The sequence below is a fragment of the Rhinolophus sinicus genome, chromosome 12 (assembly GCF_057876585.1).
Source record: "Rhinolophus sinicus isolate RSI-liver-muscle chromosome 12, RSI-T2T, whole genome shotgun sequence".
Classification (NCBI taxonomy): Eukaryota; Metazoa; Chordata; class Mammalia; order Chiroptera; family Rhinolophidae; genus Rhinolophus; species Rhinolophus sinicus.
The window spans coordinates 12,184,262-12,200,852 of NC_142512.1; the positions used below are offsets into that span (position 1 = coordinate 12,184,262).

General features: G+C 47.6%; 1 protein-coding gene across 6 annotated transcripts in view; it reads left to right on the plus strand.

Moving 5' to 3' along the window:
- Positions 1-16,591, plus strand: part of GAS7 (growth arrest specific 7) — a 210,282-nt gene that overhangs the window by 88,698 nt on the left and 104,993 nt on the right. For 2 of the 6 annotated variants that reach the window (XM_074320748.2, XM_019755230.3), the window contains exon 1: positions 7,393-7,549. The exons of 2 other annotated variants lie outside the window; for them this stretch is intronic. Coding sequence is in view for 1 of the 4 variants with exons in the window: in XM_074320744.2 (XP_074176845.2) it covers positions 7,747-7,805 (59 nt within the window). In the remaining 3 variants the exon portion in view is untranslated. Of the gene's footprint in view, positions 1-7,392; positions 7,550-7,650; positions 7,806-16,591 lie in introns of those variants that run through there. 2 more of the 6 variants (XM_074320744.2, XM_074320746.2) reach the window with 2 other exon arrangements.

Consider the following 16,591-nt stretch of genomic DNA (forward strand, 5'->3'; position numbering starts at 1 on the left):
TCATCTACATCCACGTAATGGTCTGACTTGGCCAGAATATTATCTTCTTTGGAAAAGGGGTCTTTGCAGATATGATTAAATTATGGATTTTGGGATGAGAGTATCCTGGATTTTCCAGCTGGGTCCTAAATACATTCCAAGTGTCCTTATAAAAGGAGGCAGAGGGAGATTTTACTACACACAGAAGAGAAGGGGTATGATCAGGGCGGCAGAGACGAGTCACGCAGCCACATATAAGGCGTGCTGGCAGCCCCCAGGAGCTGGACGAGACAAGGACCCTATTCTCCCCTACACTCTCCAGAGGGAACGTGGCCTTGCCAACACCTTGATTTCAGTTCAGTGATACAGATCTTGGATTTCTGGCTTCCAGAACTGTAAGAGAAGGTGTTTCTGTTGTTTTATGCCACCAAGTTTGTGGTAACTTTTTTCAGTGGCCATAGGAAACTAATACGGGGGGTGTTTGGAAATGCAGATATCTTAGGGAGAGGAGCTTACCGGCAGGCTGAAGACAGGGGCTGACTCTCCAGCCTCTACTTTATGTCCTTTAGGCTTTTTTTTGCCATTGGTATTATACCCTGGCCTTTAGGAAGGGACCACTAGGACTCTTTCTAATGCATGTTACAGAAATCCCGCTCAAGCTGGCTTCAAACAAAAAAGGAATTGAGAGGTTGGTGTAACTGAAACACTCTCAGGTGTCAGCGTCAGACATGGTGTGATCCAGGGGCTTCACAGTGTCATCATAGTGTGATGTGTCCCTTTGCCTTCCTCCCTCTGTTCCTCACCAGCCCCCTTTCTTCTGCATTGGCTCCATTCTTAGGGAGGTTTGCCCTGTAAGGTGCCAGCAGCTTCAGGCTTGCATAATACGACTTCCTTTCCCCCATAATTCCAACCAGAGTCCAAGGATGGAGCCTCAGATGACTGATTTGGGTCACCTGCTCATCCCTTACCTAGTCACTATGGCTAGGAGGATGGACTATGCTCATTGGAAAGGTGGGGGCCATCTGCCCCACAAACCATGATGACTGAGAGTGGGGGTAAAGATGCTTCCCTGAAGGAAAATCAGGGCACTCTCACCAGAAGCATGGGGGGCCTATGGCTGTGGGGCAGGCACACGCAGCAGACAGCTGCCACAAGCATCTTCCAGCTCCTGGGGGCTGCCAGCATTCCTTGGCTTGTGGCTGCATGACTCCAGTCTCTGCCTCCCTGGTCATACTTCCTATCTGTGTGTAGTAAATTCTCCCTCTGCCTCCCTTTTATCAGGACCCTTGGGACTGGGTTTAGGACCCAGCTGGATAATCCAGGATAATCTCCCCATGTCAAAATCTTTAGTTTAATTATATCTGCAAAGAGCCTCCCCCACCCATTCCCCAATTAGATAATATTCACTGCCAGTCTAGTGGTTCCTGAGGCTGGTAAACACCTTTGGAGCCCAGGGTGGTTTGCAAGCCACCGTATCACCCATGACGTGCTTGGAAATGCCAGATGATGCCATTGACTATTGTGGCCTTTGCTCTGCCACAAGAATCCCAAGTGTGAAAACCAGACCTGCAGCCCCACACAGCGTGAAGCAGCTGACTCAGGAAGTCCCAGAGGTAGGGATGAGTGAGAGGGCCGAGAAGCTGCAGCCCAGCTGCCACTGCTGGGCCCTTGTGTTTGAATATCCCATTATCAAAGCATCTTTCTGGTGAGCGCTGTGTTTGGGAAATGGAAAAGGGAAGTCAGGTGAGCACGCCCATGATGGGGCTCTCTTTGGCATCTGTCTTTAGAGGGAGGTGACTCACTGAGGGCATAGAGCAACAAAGGAACTGCTGTGGCTGCATGAAGAAAAGCCCTTCCTCTGCCCCTTGTCTGTCCCTTGTAAATGGGAGCCCTGGGCCCAGGTGTCCGAAGGCGCAGTTGGCCAAGGATAGTGACCAGCTGTTGAACTGTGCTGGGCGTGGGTCAGGAAGCTGTCACGGTGAGCAGGTTAAAGGAGAGGTGATGCAGTAGGAGGCCCGGAGCCAGCTGTGCAAACTCTGCCCTCCTTCTGTGTCACTGTTAAGGGCATGACCTGGGGCTTGGCCCCCTGATGAATCCTCAGTACCATCTGGGGTCCACTGCCAGTGCTGTCACTTACTGGCTGTAAATGCACCCACACACCTGGGCCCAGCTACTAACTGTGTGAACCTCAGTTTCTTCCCATGTAATGAGTATAATTACAGAACCTCCCTCACAGAGGGGTGGTGAAAACTGGGTGAATGTACGAAAACTGATGAGCATAATGAGGCACATTATAAATGTCACATGTGTTTACTGCCGCGGTTGTAATTTTCTGGAAATGGAGACAATTTAAGGTTACCTGCCTCCAACACTGGTGTGAATATTAAATGAGATAATGCACATAAGTGTTTAGAATGGGGCGTTACCATTTTCCCCTCATTGGAGGTAAGCTTCCTGTGGGCAGGGCCTTTCTGTCTTGCTGGCTGCTGCAGTTTCTGGTTTCAGGAGGGTGTTTAGCACACCTTAGGGGCTCGGCCAGATGGAGTATGAACAAAGGCACTGTGCTCTGCAGGCAACGTCGAGACACAGGTGGTCCTAAGCCCTAAAGTATCTCAGCCATCTTGTCCGGGCTTCACTAGAGCCATCGCTTCTATGCTTTGGAGTAGAGATGTGGCCTTGGCAGAAAATGCTGGATAATTGCAACAGAGAAGTTAAACAAGCGCCTCGCGGTACCCAGCACTGATTGTGGAACAGCAGGGGCTTGCCTGGGGCTGAGGGCACAGGGACACATGCATGTGTATGTACACACTTGCGTGGGTGCGCTAGGTGCCGCTGCAGCTCTGCTCATCATTTTAATGGAGGGGGGAGGGAGCTGGGACTCCTTTTATCAGAATAACAAAAAGTGGTGTTAGCAGGCCCTGCCTGCTTGTCGCTCCTGGGGAGTCCCAGTGAAACCACAGAGCCACCCTCTGCTGCCCCTCTCGACTCACTCTGAGGAACTCAGGCAGTAAATGGGACCACAGGGCGGGGCGGAGGGACCTTTGCTTGGGGACCATCTTTTGTAGGATGGCCCCTGCTATCAGTAGGGCTGGACAGGGCCTTCTGAGCAGCCATCTCCTCCCCCAGGCAGCCCCAGTTGCTGCACACCTCACCCACAGAGCTCAGGGTTCTCTTGGGTACCCACAGGAGCTGAGGGGCAAGAGGGCATTTGGTGTGGGGACTGAGAGCTGCAGGTCCTTAGGAAAGTTCATCTGCTGGTGGTCACTGAACATTCCTGAGGGAGGAGACGGAATGGGGAGGTAAGCAGCTATGCTGGCTAATTCAGGGATTCCTGAGACCAGAAAGCGACCCAGCAGCAAAGCAGAATTAGCCGGTTATTTGAACTTATTCACATAAAGACATTTAAGTGATCTGTGCTCATTGTGTTCATGTGTCTTCTATATACAAAATGCATTTTATATGTTTTTAGCATCTGTGTATATTCTCTGAGTATTGAAAAAGAATCATTTGAGGATGATTCCAGAACAGTGATAGAATCTACTTTAAAATATTTCACAGAATGGTATAAAAAAAAAAAAATTCTCCTTCGTTGTGGGTCAAAGCTTCTTTTCTGTGATCTCCAAAAGTCTTATAGTTGTCGTCTCTGTGGAAATGGACCAAGAGTCAGTGTCACCAGGAACCACCAAAAACCTTGTCAGTGTTAGTCTGTACCAGGGTTTCTCAGCCTTGGCACTATTGACATTTGGGGCTGGATAATTCTTAGTTGTGTGCGGGTGGTCCTATGCGTTATAGGATGTTTAGTAGTACCCCTGACCTCTAGTCACCAGATGCCAGTAGTTCCCTAGGGTAGGCACAGTAATGGCTACCCTTACCCCCAAAAGAATTCATGTCCTCACCCCTGAAACCTGTGAGTTGGGTTACATGTCAAGGGGGAATTGAGGTTGCATATGGAATTAAGGTTGTACATCAGATGCCTTAGAGAGGGGAAGCTTATCCTGGACTATCCAGTGGGCCCGATATAATCACAAGAGTCCCATAAGTGGAAGAGGAAGATGGAAAAGAGAACCAGAGAGATGGCAGTGTGAAGGGGACTCGACCCACCGTTGCTGGCTTTGAGGATGGAGGAAGGGTCCACAAGCCAAGGAATGTAGGCAGCCTCTAGATGCTGAAGAACACAAGAAAACAGATTCTCTTCTAGAGCCTCCACAGGGAACACAGCCCTGCTGACACCTCGATTTTAGCCCAGTGGGACCTATTTCTGAACTGGAGCACTCCCAGATAATAACTTTGTGTTGTCTGAAGCCACTGAGTTTGTGGTAATTTGATACAGCAGCAGTAGGGAACTGATTTACCTGCTCACCTCTCCCATACCCACTGTGACAACCAGGACATGTCTCCAGACATTTCCATTTGTCCTCTGTGGGGCAAAGTCACCCCTGGTTCAGAGCACTGGCTGTGTGCAAGGCCGTACTGTTTGTCTAGGAACTGGGAAAGGAAACAGTTTCTCTGTTCTGTAATGAGAATCAGGGTGGGAGTGGGCACACCCTGTGTGGCTGGCTCTATGAAGAAGGAACCAGGGGTATAAAAGGGGATGGGTGCCACAGCTGCTACTCCCCACTCTCCTCCCAGAGGCTCCTGGAGCTGTCACACTGTCATTAAGGGCACAGGATTCCTGTCGGTGCTTGTGCATATTTGAATGAAACTAGAAAAGAAGCTGAACTATTTTCAACTGCACCATAAAAGAGAATATAAAAACTCAATAAAACACAAATGTCAGCCGAAGCAGCATTGTAGGCAGAGACCTCAGCAAGGAGGGTCAACACGCCAGGCGCTGCTGGCACTGTTTGTAGGAGTCATGGGTGGGGAGGAGAGGCTGGGAGCCCAGCCCACACTGGGGGCCACCAAGCCTGGGCTCTGGGCCAAACGCACAGCCCCCTGGTTTCTGGACCCAACCCCGATGCTGTAATTCTGTTTATTTTGCTGAATATGAAATCCATATGGTTCTGATTTCTTCCTTGTGATCCATCATCTCTGTGTGGCTTCAGAGCCAGAAACCATGCAAAGCAGCTTTGAAGTTGTTGTTCTGGGGCAAGTAGGAAGTTGAGCTATTCTAGGGTTCATCGCGGCAAATCTGGGGTTCCCATTGGATTCGAGAAGCGCTCCAGGAGGTGAGAGGGGGAAGTGGACTGGCACAGTCGGTTCTGGTGTTGACCCAGGAGCCAGGCTGGGTCAGAGGACTGAATGGATTTGCGCAGCCGAGGGCCCCTTACTGGTCTCCAGCCTAGGTCACAAAGACTCTTTGTTCCAGATGTCCTGGCTGAAACAACAGGTGGTTTCCATGTCACTGGCTGCCACAGGGTGGTCAGATGGAGTCTCGGCCTTGGCTCGTCCCTGCAGGGCAATAGCTGGCCATGTTTGGGGGCAGACTAAGGCAGAGGTCAGGAGAGAAGAAGGAAAAAGGAAGTCAGTGAACAAGGAGGATATAGAGGAAGACATTGCCTGTGTCTGTGGTTTTTGATATTAAAGGGCCAGATCCTTCCGTGATGGGCTGGCCTCTCCAGATCTAACTGGGATTTGGAGGACAGTGGTCCCCAATTTCAGCATGTATTAGAATCAGTCCTCTGGAGGGTTTGTTCAAACCTATTGCAGAGTTCCTGATTCAGAAGGGCTGGAGTGAGGCCTGAGAGTTTGTACTTTCAAACAAACTCCCAGGTGATGCTGATATGTCTGGTCCAAGGTTGAGAACCATTGGTCTTGAACAAAAAGAACATTTTTGTACTACTAATAACTAATAGTTCTCAGGGCTTACAGTTTATGTGTGAGGTCCCCCTTTTGATGGACTAATCCAATGGGGGAGATTCTGTCATCATCTGTGATTTTTCCCCCCCCCCAAGGTGAAAGTAGCATTTATTTTATTTTTCAGACTGTCATACAGTAAAATTGACTTTTGGGGGTGTACAGTTCTTTGAATTTTAGCACATATTAGAGATTTATGTAATTGTCACCTCAACCAAGCTATAGAACAGTTCCAAGATCCTGTCTCATGCTTTCCCTCTGTATTCACACCTGCCCCCCCAACCCCTCATGTGACATCCACGCGTACAGTTTTGTCTTTTTGAGAATACTGTATAAATGGAATCATATTGTGTAACCTTTTGAGATGGGCTTCTTAACATAATATATGTTGGATGGAGGTGGATGGAGGTTGTTGCACGTATTAATTGTTCATTCCTTTTTCTCTATTGGTAAGTAGTATTCCATTGTATGAATGTACCATCGTTTGTTCATTTGTTCCTGTTCATGATTGTTTGGGTGGTTTCCAGTTTGGGGTTATGAGGAATAAAGCTTCTTTGAACATTCGTGTATAAGGCTCTGTGGACATGTGTTTTCCTTTTTCTTGGGTAAATACAGAGGATGGGATCGCCGGGTCATGCTAAGTGTATGTTTATAGGAAACTGCCAAACTGCTCTCCAGAGTGGCTGCCCCATTTTGCATTCCCAGCAGCCTTGGGGAGAGCTCCCGTTGCTCTGCATCCTTGTCAGCACTTGGTGTTGTCAGTCTTTTTAATTTTAGTCGTTCTAGATCATGCTTGATGCTAAGACATGTAAATGAGTCTCAGAAAGGCTCAGAGAGTTGTCCAAGGCCTCCAGCCTCTTGGTGGCTCCTTGAACACTGGAATCCAGACCTTTTGACCTGAAGGCTGTAAACATTCTGGGCAGTAGCTGCTGTGTGGGCTTGGGGGCTCCAGCAACATCACGACACATGCCGCAGGGCTAGGACTTATGCCCAGGGATGAGAGAAACAAGAGGAAAGTAGGAAAAGGAGGTGGCAGAGGAGAAAAGATGCACATGCTAAAATTACAGAGGTGGAAGGCGCTAAGCTACTTTTCCATTCCTCCTGTTCCCCCCTTATTTTAAGGTTGAGGCTCAGAGAGTTGAAGCAAGCAGCCTGCAGAATGTCACCCAGCTTACTGGTGCCTTCTTGACTCTTTGCCTATTGTGGGCAGTGATAGAAGCCACCTTTGTTTCCAGAAGCACCCTTGGTAATAGCACCAGGGCCACAGGCTGCTTCCCCTCGGGGCTGGCGGAATAGAGCTTTTGCAAATTGACATACCTGGTCCAGATCGTCACACTTCCTCAGTGTCTTGGCCTCAGGTCTGCTCCAGGCAAGAGTTGGCTTTAGGAAGGAACTTGTGCAGGGGGCCATGGCCACAGCTGAAACCAGAGCAGTGACTTAATGGGGAGGAGGAGGTTCATGGAAGGGAAGGTTCCTTCTCTGGAGGCTGTCCCACCCACCCTAGGGGGACGGGGCGCAGCTGCCCTGGAAGACTGTGGACATGCTTTCCCGATTGCAGCATACTTCTCTTTCATTTTGAATATCATTTGTTTTGTTGCCATGGCAACATCAAGTCTCTATTTTAATGCTAACCTGCGTGGCTGCAACTTTCTATATATAAATGCTGCTTTGCACAGTGAATTAGCTGATGCCACGGGGAAGCAGGGGATGTGGAGACGGTGGCAGAAAATGACCAGCGTGTCAGATTTGCAAGAGGAGGGACTGCGGGGCTGAGGTGAGTTGGAACCAGGGACCGTGCTGTCATCTTCAGGGCAGGTACTCGGAGCTCATTGGAGTGAAGGCCGGCCGCTCCTGCAGGAGGGAACCCTTCCTTGGGCAGCCTCCTGCTGGTCAGGGGCTTGGATCTGCTTTAGGGGGACTTCAGTTTCCCCACACGTCCCACTCCTCATTTCTTCAGTGAGTCTGGGCTGCATGGGGTCCCGAGGCTCTCGAAAGAAGAGCAGGCCACTCAAGCAGGAGTGGTATCTGAGGTAAGCCCAGTGCGAAGTTTTTCTTGTTTCCTTGGACTTATCTCAGTTCCCTGGTCTGGATATTAATCTCCTGGTTTGTGTTTTCTTCATTCCTGAGTATGACAGTCCCTGTCGGGCCAAATGCCTCCCGATGCTGTGGGTAGAATTCCCAGGAGTAGCCTGGAAGGGACCTTGGGTATCAGCAGGTTCAGCTTCCTTGGGCTCTAGATAAGGGAGAAGCCCAGAGAGGTTCCCTGCTCTGCCAGATGTCACACAGCAAGTCCGGCAGAAAGAGGGACGGGAACTAGGTCCACAAGGGATCTCCTGGCTCACGCACATGTGCTGTGTGTGTGCACGTTCTGTCGTTGGGTCAGGGCAGCTTGTGGGTGTACACGACAGAGTTACAGGGGCTGCAAAGAAGGCGGCACATTCAGGGTGTCGCAAGTTGGGGGCAATGAACAGGCTTATATAACAGGCTTAAAAGCCATCTGGGCTTTTGGAAAGAGCATGGAAATCGGAGTCTAGAAAGCTGGGATTCGTGTGGATTCAGCCACTTCCTGTGTAACAATTCTGTCAACTTTTCTGAGGCTCCATTTCCCCACGTAAGTCCTAGGTGTGGGAATCTTTCCCCCTGACATGTTGTTGACAGTCAAGTCATGGCCTGTGTGAACCTATCAGGCCCGACTGGGGGCAATGGCGTCTGAGGGCAGCGCCGTTTGGAAACCATAAGGCATCCACACAGCTCCGTTCCCCGTGGCAGCGCGAGGGTACCGCCAGCAACAGAGGAGTTCTCTGAAGATTGGGTTTCTTAGTGTGTTATGAAACACAGTGCAAGTTTACTGTCATGTGTTGAAAGTTTCATTCAGGCTTCCTCTCCTATCGCATCATTTGACAAATATTTTAAGTGCATTGTATCCAAAGGCTTGGACCCTGTTCTTGACAAAAGAAAATTGATTGATTATCTCAGTGCTTGTGAGTGGTATACAGTCTGCAGGGCCTGGGAGATTCATCTCTGCCTGGGTAGGTCAAGAAAAGTAGAGCGAAGGATTCCCTTATAGGAATTTGTTTCTTACAAAGGGAGGTAAAGGAGGGGAGTCTAATGAAGGAGATCCGGACCCGGTAAAGCAGTGCTTTTGAACGTTGAGTCACGAGCCACACCATATATATAGGTAATCTGTGTTAACCAGCATAAATGCAAAATGGGAGATCCCAGCATGCATTGCATGTGGTAAGGTGATTATTGTGATGTGAACATTTTGCTTTGTGTGTATATTGCGTTGTGAAGTAAAATGTGCTTTTTACTGTGGGTCACACTTTCAAAAAAAAAAAAGTATGAAAACTGCTGGCCTTGAGCAGTGACCAAATGAACTGGAAGTCTTTCCTGCAGGTGGCTGTGGATTTCCTTTCCAAGGAAAGCCTGGGAGGAGAAGGGTTCTCAGTGGGGGAGAGCCCCCTGCAAGCCTCATTTTGAGGAGCTGATGTGGTACCCCTTGTAGCACAGACAGGGACAAACAGGCCAGCTGGGAAGCATGAGGTCTGGGGACTGGAGGTGGCAGCCCTCCTCCCAGGACCTGAGGTCAGGAGGATTGCTCCCTGTGGGTCGATTGAGAAGACGCCTGTGATTCTTGCAGCCACTGCCCCGCTCACCCTGCACTTTTCCCAGTAGCCTCAGAACACACTTTCCCATGGCCCAGAGCCCTGAAGGTTTGGATTCTGCACTCCTCCAGGAAAGATAATCCAACCTTCCTTCCCACCTGGTGCGTTCCGAGGTGCTGGCTTCCAGCTGCTCAGTCTTGCCACCTCACGGTAGTCTGCTCACTGTGGCAACGGTGTCATTTCACCTTTAGACCCCACAGATGTGCGGCTGCCCTGCCCGAGACTGCTGTGTCTGGCTCACTTTCTCCTCGGCCCCAGAATCCCTGCTCATCTCTCAGGCTGCTTGGTGTACGGCTTTGCCTCTAGACCCCTTTCTCTGCCCCTGTCCCCAGCTGGTGGTGTACGCCTCACTGCTTAAGCTGTTTCATTCAGCTTCCTCACACGTCTCCTCCCCTTCTGAACCTTCTCATCAGCTGATGGGGTACCACTTTTCCATAGACAGAGTAGGACAGGTTTTCCAAGGTCCCTTCTGCCCCAGAAACCTTCTCCTGTGCTTCTCTTTCAAGAAAGATTACTGGGATGGGGCATCTAGCTCTGGGGTAAGAAGAGGGAGTTGGCCACACGTTGGCAGCCCTTGGAAAGTGTGCATCGATACCCCAGAAGCTGGCAATCCAGCTGTACCCACCAGGAGATGTTGGTAGTTAGAGGTCTTAGCAAAACGATGTAGGAGGTAGAAGTGCTAATTCATATTTTCAGTCTAGGATGGCGGTATTCAGTTCTTTAAAACTAGGGAACTCTCTCTTCAAATGACTGCTTATGCAAATACCCGACAATTAAAACCAGGAGTTGCACACTGGTGGCTAATGGGCAAAATCAAGAGCAAAACTTGGGGGGTTTTTGGTTGTGGTTGTTGTTTTTTCATTTTTTTGCCCGTGAATGAAATGTTTTCAGCTAGATATTTTGAGTTGGTTGGCAACATCTAGAAAATCAGCAGATTCACATTAAAAATTCAGATTTCCAGCTTCTTTTGCAAAAATTGGTAGCTTTGGCAACACTGAGTCTGTTCCCGCATGGCAACCATATGCTGATGGTGGGTTTTCTAGTTTGCCTCAGTCCCCACCCATCTCTGCTGTTCTTCAGCACTGAGACCCTTATAGTGGAACAGTTGCCATTATTCATTAGATTTGTGATGTTTTTCATTCGGTTAGGGAAATGTGCGCTATAGCTGTCATCTATGTCTATGAAAAGAGGGAACATAAGAGGGCCATGTTTTCCCAGAAGATGTTTAAGAGTCTCTTTCTGAAAGTAAATTTATCAGTCTCCCAAAAATTAGTCTTCTAGGAACAGAGGTGGAACAAACTCATTGATGTCCCCTTGAAACCGGTGGTTCTCAAAGTGTGATGCCTGAACCAGCAGCAGCATCTCTTGGGAACTTGTTACAAATGCAGGTCGTTGGGTGCCACCCAGACCTACTGAATCAGACTTGGAGGGCGGGACTCAGCAGTCCGTGTTCTGATACAGCAGGAAGAGCTGAAAGCTGAGAACCACTGCTCTGAGGCTCAGAGCATAGATGGGATGCCAGCACCTGCTATGGTCCCTTTCTATCCTTTTAAGGGGAGGGAATGTGGGGGTCCCTAGCTGAAGAAAAGGAGTCAAGGGTTCTACCCACTCCCTTTGGGCAGAGGGCAGAGTTCTGTGTGTGCTTCAAGGACCAGAGGAGTTCTGCCAGCTACGGGATCTCAGCAAATCCCAGTTCCTTTTTGTCCAGCCATTGGCTATTCAGCACTTCCATCTGTGGGTGCCATTAGTGCAGCCATGGTGAACAACCTTGTAGGGGGCCTTCAACTGTCCTGGAGAGACAGAGGGTCACCAGGCCGGCTTCCCATGGGAGAAGCAGTGTGTGAGCCTAGCAGACAAGACTAAGGAATTGAATCACATCAAGAGACATCAGGGTGGCTTCCCAAGCTTATCAAAGATGACCAGACATTCATGGGCTGGTAGTTCTTAGGTGAATATATATGACAGTTCTTTAAAAACATATGGGTAAAAGCCAATCACATAGGAACATTTCAAGTCTAGCACTGCTGTTGTCATAGGTGATCGCTTTTCTTCTGTCCGCTTTCTCTCTGGGTAATGGCTTTAACTGTTTAGTGGACAGTCTAAGCGAGCCAAGGGAGTACATTTTTTCCGAATGTGTTCACTTGGAGTGCCCTAGCCCCGTGAGAGGCTTGTTTCAGACACTGACCAAGCCATTGGTAGCCTTTTCCCTCTGGCTCGTTCTGTTTATTTGTGATTTGGGGGCCACTGAAGGCAGTTCAGTATGTAAGAACCCCTCCTAGAGTAAAATAAACAAATGGGCAGTGCTTCTCCCTCTACTTTCCTGTCTCCCTCACTTCTTCTACCCTCACCTTGGTGCCCAGGTGATCCCGGGCAAGTAAGAAACACCTTTCTAAGTGGACTGTCACATCCTATGCAGGGACTGGGGGACTCCATCTATTTAGCACATATTTCTTGGGTATATTTTCTGTGTCTGGTGACAGATTTGAGTAGAACAGTGTTCCTGTTCGTAGGGAGCTCAGACCACGGGGGTGAGGACTGTTTATCGTAGGCCACATAAACAATTGCAGCTGTGGAGGTGAACAGTGGACCAGCCCACGTGGGAGGGAGGCAGGTTGATGCGGGGGCTGCATCTCCCAGGAGACAGCAAGCAGTGAGGAGCCTGGCTGCTGGACAGAGCAAGGTGGGTCCCTGTCCCCGCTGGAGCATTGAACCCAGGCTTCCAAATTTCATCCTAGAGGGGAGCTGAGCTTCCATGCTGTCTCGACTTATTGCTTCACATGGATGGGCAGGGGCTGCCTGCTGGATGGAGCTCTTGGTTTTGGCAACTTAAACACAAAATTGCTCGGTTACTTGGCTTGTGGGGCTCAGTTGATATTCTTCTCAGGTGTCATTTTACCTGTGGGTGCTGGTCAGGGGTCTTTGCTGTAGAATGCCTATCTTGGCACTTTTGTTCTCTCCCCTGGCACCTGTCTCCAGTTAATAGGCTCCCTACCAACAATCAGCTATTACCTTCTACTCTGTGAAATTGATAAGTAGGGGCTTGGCTGATCACGGCTTCAATTGTACCTTCTCCCTGGAGTATTTATGTTTGGACAGAGGATTCCGGGACACACTACAGAGAAGCCCCGGGTACAATGGGGTAGTGACATGAGGAGGTGTTGTGCTAGCTAGCCTTGGACATAGGACGCTGGGTTCAAATGGGTTCTCTGTCTTGTTAGTTGTAACACCTTGGTTTATTCGATTATAAAATGAAAATAAGAATACTTTCTCCTGATGTTCTTGTAAGGGTTAAATAAATTACAATATGTACCAGGTACTGGCCTGCAATAGACAGTGCTTCAGCAACTACCATGTTTCCCCGAAAATAAGACCTAGCCAGACAATCTGCTCTAATGCGTCTTTTGGAGAAAAAATTAACCTAAGACTCGGTCTTATTTTAATAGAACACCAGGTCTCATAATATGATATGATATGATATAATATAATATAAAATATTGGGTCTTACATTAATTTTTGCTCCAAAAGACACATTAGGGCTGATGGTCTGGCTAGGTCTTATTTTCGGGGAAACAGGGTAGAATAACAAAAAATGATATCTAGTGGTGAAGTATAGGCAATGTGGTCAACCTTGTAGATGTGCAATGGAGGGAAAACGACAGCTGACCTTTTGTCCTGTCTATTACCCAACCAGTCTCATTTTTAGGAGCTTGAAGTGTGTGTGTGGGGGGTGTTGTCTGGGCTATCCTTGGTGATGGCAACAGAGATCAAATGAAGGTGCACGCGGGTCACTCCAGGAAGGCCGTCAGGGCCTTATTTGGGTTGGTTTGCAGCTCTTGTCCAGGGCTGTGTTGGTCTCTCGGGCTGGTTTGTGGGGGGGTTGCCAGCTTTCCAGCAGCCCCCGTGGATGTTGGACGTTCTCGGCTGCGTGGGTTTTACTGGCTCCTTCTGATGTCCTCTAAATTCCAGTCTTATCCACCGAGCGTAGTAATTCCACATGTCCTTTCTCTTGTTCCTTCTATGGGCTCGGTCAATTGTCAGAAAAGTTAGAATGTGTCATTCTGGAGAGGTTAGCCTGGGCTGTTGGGAAAACTCAGGCAGTGCAACATGAATGACGTGTGTTGCTGACCTCAGCTGATGAATTTCCTCAAAGGCTGCTCAGTGATTTAACGGAATGGGAAGTATGGGGCAAAGCTAATATTACCGAATATCTACCGTCATCTTGGGCCTCAGATCTTTACAAGAATTCTAGAAGCTGGGTTTGGGGACAAGCAAATGGATGTCTGTGGGCAATTGAGTGATTTATGGGGCAGTATCTTCTGTTTCTTATACATGTCCATACGCCAACACATCCATGCATACCTTGTTTTAGGAATCCCTGTCACAGGGTGGAGGTTGTGGTTTCTAGAAGTTTCTGGAATCTTCCATGTCCCCTTGTTGGAATGGAGCTTTGCATGTCAATGAATGGAAAAAAACAGGCAGAAGACGATTTGCCAAAGGGAAAATCAACTGCGTTTGTGCCTTTGCCTTTGCTCCTCTTGTGTGCACAGATGTTTCCTCTCTGGGTCCCCTCCCTTCACAGGGCTCACTGGCCCCACAAGCATGGGAAGTGGCTCCGGGTGAATGAGCAGAGCCAGACCCAATGGAGAGGGTGGCCTTGCACAGAGCACTGTTGGGGCCAGCGAAGGATCCATACGGGGTCGGGCTCTGGCTTCTGCTGTGCCATCTGATCAGAGCTAGTCATCTGGCCATGATGGCAACATCAGCACCAAGGGTTAGGGCAGCCAAAGAGTGAGAAGGAGGGGCCTTTGCGTTGGACCGGGGAGCCGTGGTGCCTAATCCTGTCTGTCTCTGGACCTCTGTTTCCCAATCTGTAAAGTGACTACATGATCTCTAAGGTGCCTTCTGTCTATAATGTTGAGAATGTTTTTTTTCACTGTTGCTCATGTTGTTTTAATTCAGTTCGTTTTCTTAAAAGTAAAGCCCCCATCATTTGCAAGATAGTATCATGAATACTAATCTGATAAACAATATTCACTTTAGGGGCTATGTCAAGGGGGATCGTATTAGCAAAAATTATTTAAATGTTTTAAGTAAGGCTATATCAGTATAATGGAATAAAGATTTTTAAAATGCATTAAATTAATATATTTATTATAGAAAACTTGAAAAATAAAGAAAAGTAGAAACAATAAAAATTTAGCATTCTTTTCCTTTTTATGCTGTCTATATTTGTGTACGTAATTGGGATCATATGGTATATTTGGAATTGTATATGCTGATTTCTGAGGGAGGGCAGTGTTTTTCTGAGTGTAAAAGTGATTTTATAAACATATTTAAAAATAAATAAAAATGTAAAACAATAAAATTAATAGTACAATTAAAACAGCTAGAGGAATCCCACAATACAAAGATAACCTTTGTTAATATTTTTGTGTATTTCCTTTTGCTTAGTTTGGGGTGGGGAGAGCATTATTTTCCATAGTTGAGATCATGCTGCATACCCTGACATCTAAAGCAGGAACAACTCTTAGAAGGTGATATAAAAGAGGGTTTTGATGACAGAAAACATTGGCCACTGGGTGGTTTATTAGTCTTCACTGTTTTAAGGGGGTTCATTCAATATGTTTTAAATATGCAGAAAATCAACATTCCCTGGCAACCAAAGTGGCCACTTTGGTGCTTTACACAGTGCAACGTTGCTTGGGCGGAGGGAGGAAACAAAGAGTTTTTGTTTGGTGACTCTCCCAGCAGTGTCCCCAAAGCCTCAATAGTTCCCCCATTGTCGGCATGTGCTTGCCCAGAAAAGGCAGCCTCAGTTACAAGTGCTCCTCACACATGGCTGGAGGCTTCATCTGTACTGGCCTTGAAGGATGTTGCAGGAGAAACATGTATCCTGGTTCCGGGATGGGAGGGAAGCAGAAGAGAAAACGCTAGGGCACCTAGCTTTACCCCTGAGCTGGACAACCCACCAGATGGCACACGGTTGGTTGGACTTCTGAGTTGGAGGGTCTGCACTGAGTGAGAAATGACTCACGGATGCGTTCATATGGTTACTTCCCCATTGCCATCGAAATAATTTTGCTTTATCTCTCAGTGCCCGGAGAGTAAGTGGGTGGCATCTTCACTTGCATATCTAAGAGAAACTTCCTTCCTGTTTCTTGCACATGAAATACTGATACAACTTGGTTGGATATGGATGTCTTGGATCTCGAAACTCATATGTGCAGCTCAGTTTGTCCCACCATTCAACAAATATTGATGGAACGCCGTTAGTAATGAACAAAACAATGAACATGTCCCATGAAACTGACGTTAGTGGGATTTCTCTTCTAGCATTTGTAATACTTTCAGAAGGATGCTGCCAGACCTTGGGAGTAGTGAGCAAAACGGGCTCTGCCTCCTGGGGCTTTTATTCTAGTGGGAAGTATTCTCTAGGCTTTAGTAGGAGTAGAGGAAAAGTCTGAGGAAAAACTGATTTCCTAGGAAACTTTTCTCTTTGCCTGTTTGCATGCATGATTTTTATTATCTTTTATTATTTTGCAACTGATTGTTGATTTTAATCCATAGTTCTGGTCTTTTCTAATGGAACACTTCTTAAACACACACTGCTTCTTTATTTCCTTGCTTTTTTTATTTTGCAATTTAGGGAGTTCCTTTTCAGTATGCCCTGCGCTTTACTGAATTCACTTTTTATATTTTTATTGTCTCACAACTACTAATGTGGATTTAAATGAGCAATTTTTGGTAATCCTTACCTCATCTGTTTTCTTCTTTGTGTCATTCTTTCTACTTTGGCTGTTTTTTCCATTATGAATTTCTGTTCCTCTTTCAAAGAGGTCACAACTTTTTGCATTCTAGCAGTTTTCTGGCATTTTCTTCTGAATTGTTTTCTGAGATGTGCTCTTCATTTGAGCCTTCAGGGTGGTGTTTCTTCACCTTTATTCCATGTTTCCCCCAACCCCTCCTTTCTTTACTCATTCTTGAACAAGACAGGATCTATATAGACCTGCCTGTATCAGCAGGAAGAATATATGTATAAAATCAACATTCCCTGGCAACCAAAGTAGCCACTTTGGTGCTTTACACAGTGCGACGTTGCCTGGGCGGAGGGAGGAAACAAAGAGTTTTTGTTTGGTGATTTTCCCAGCAGT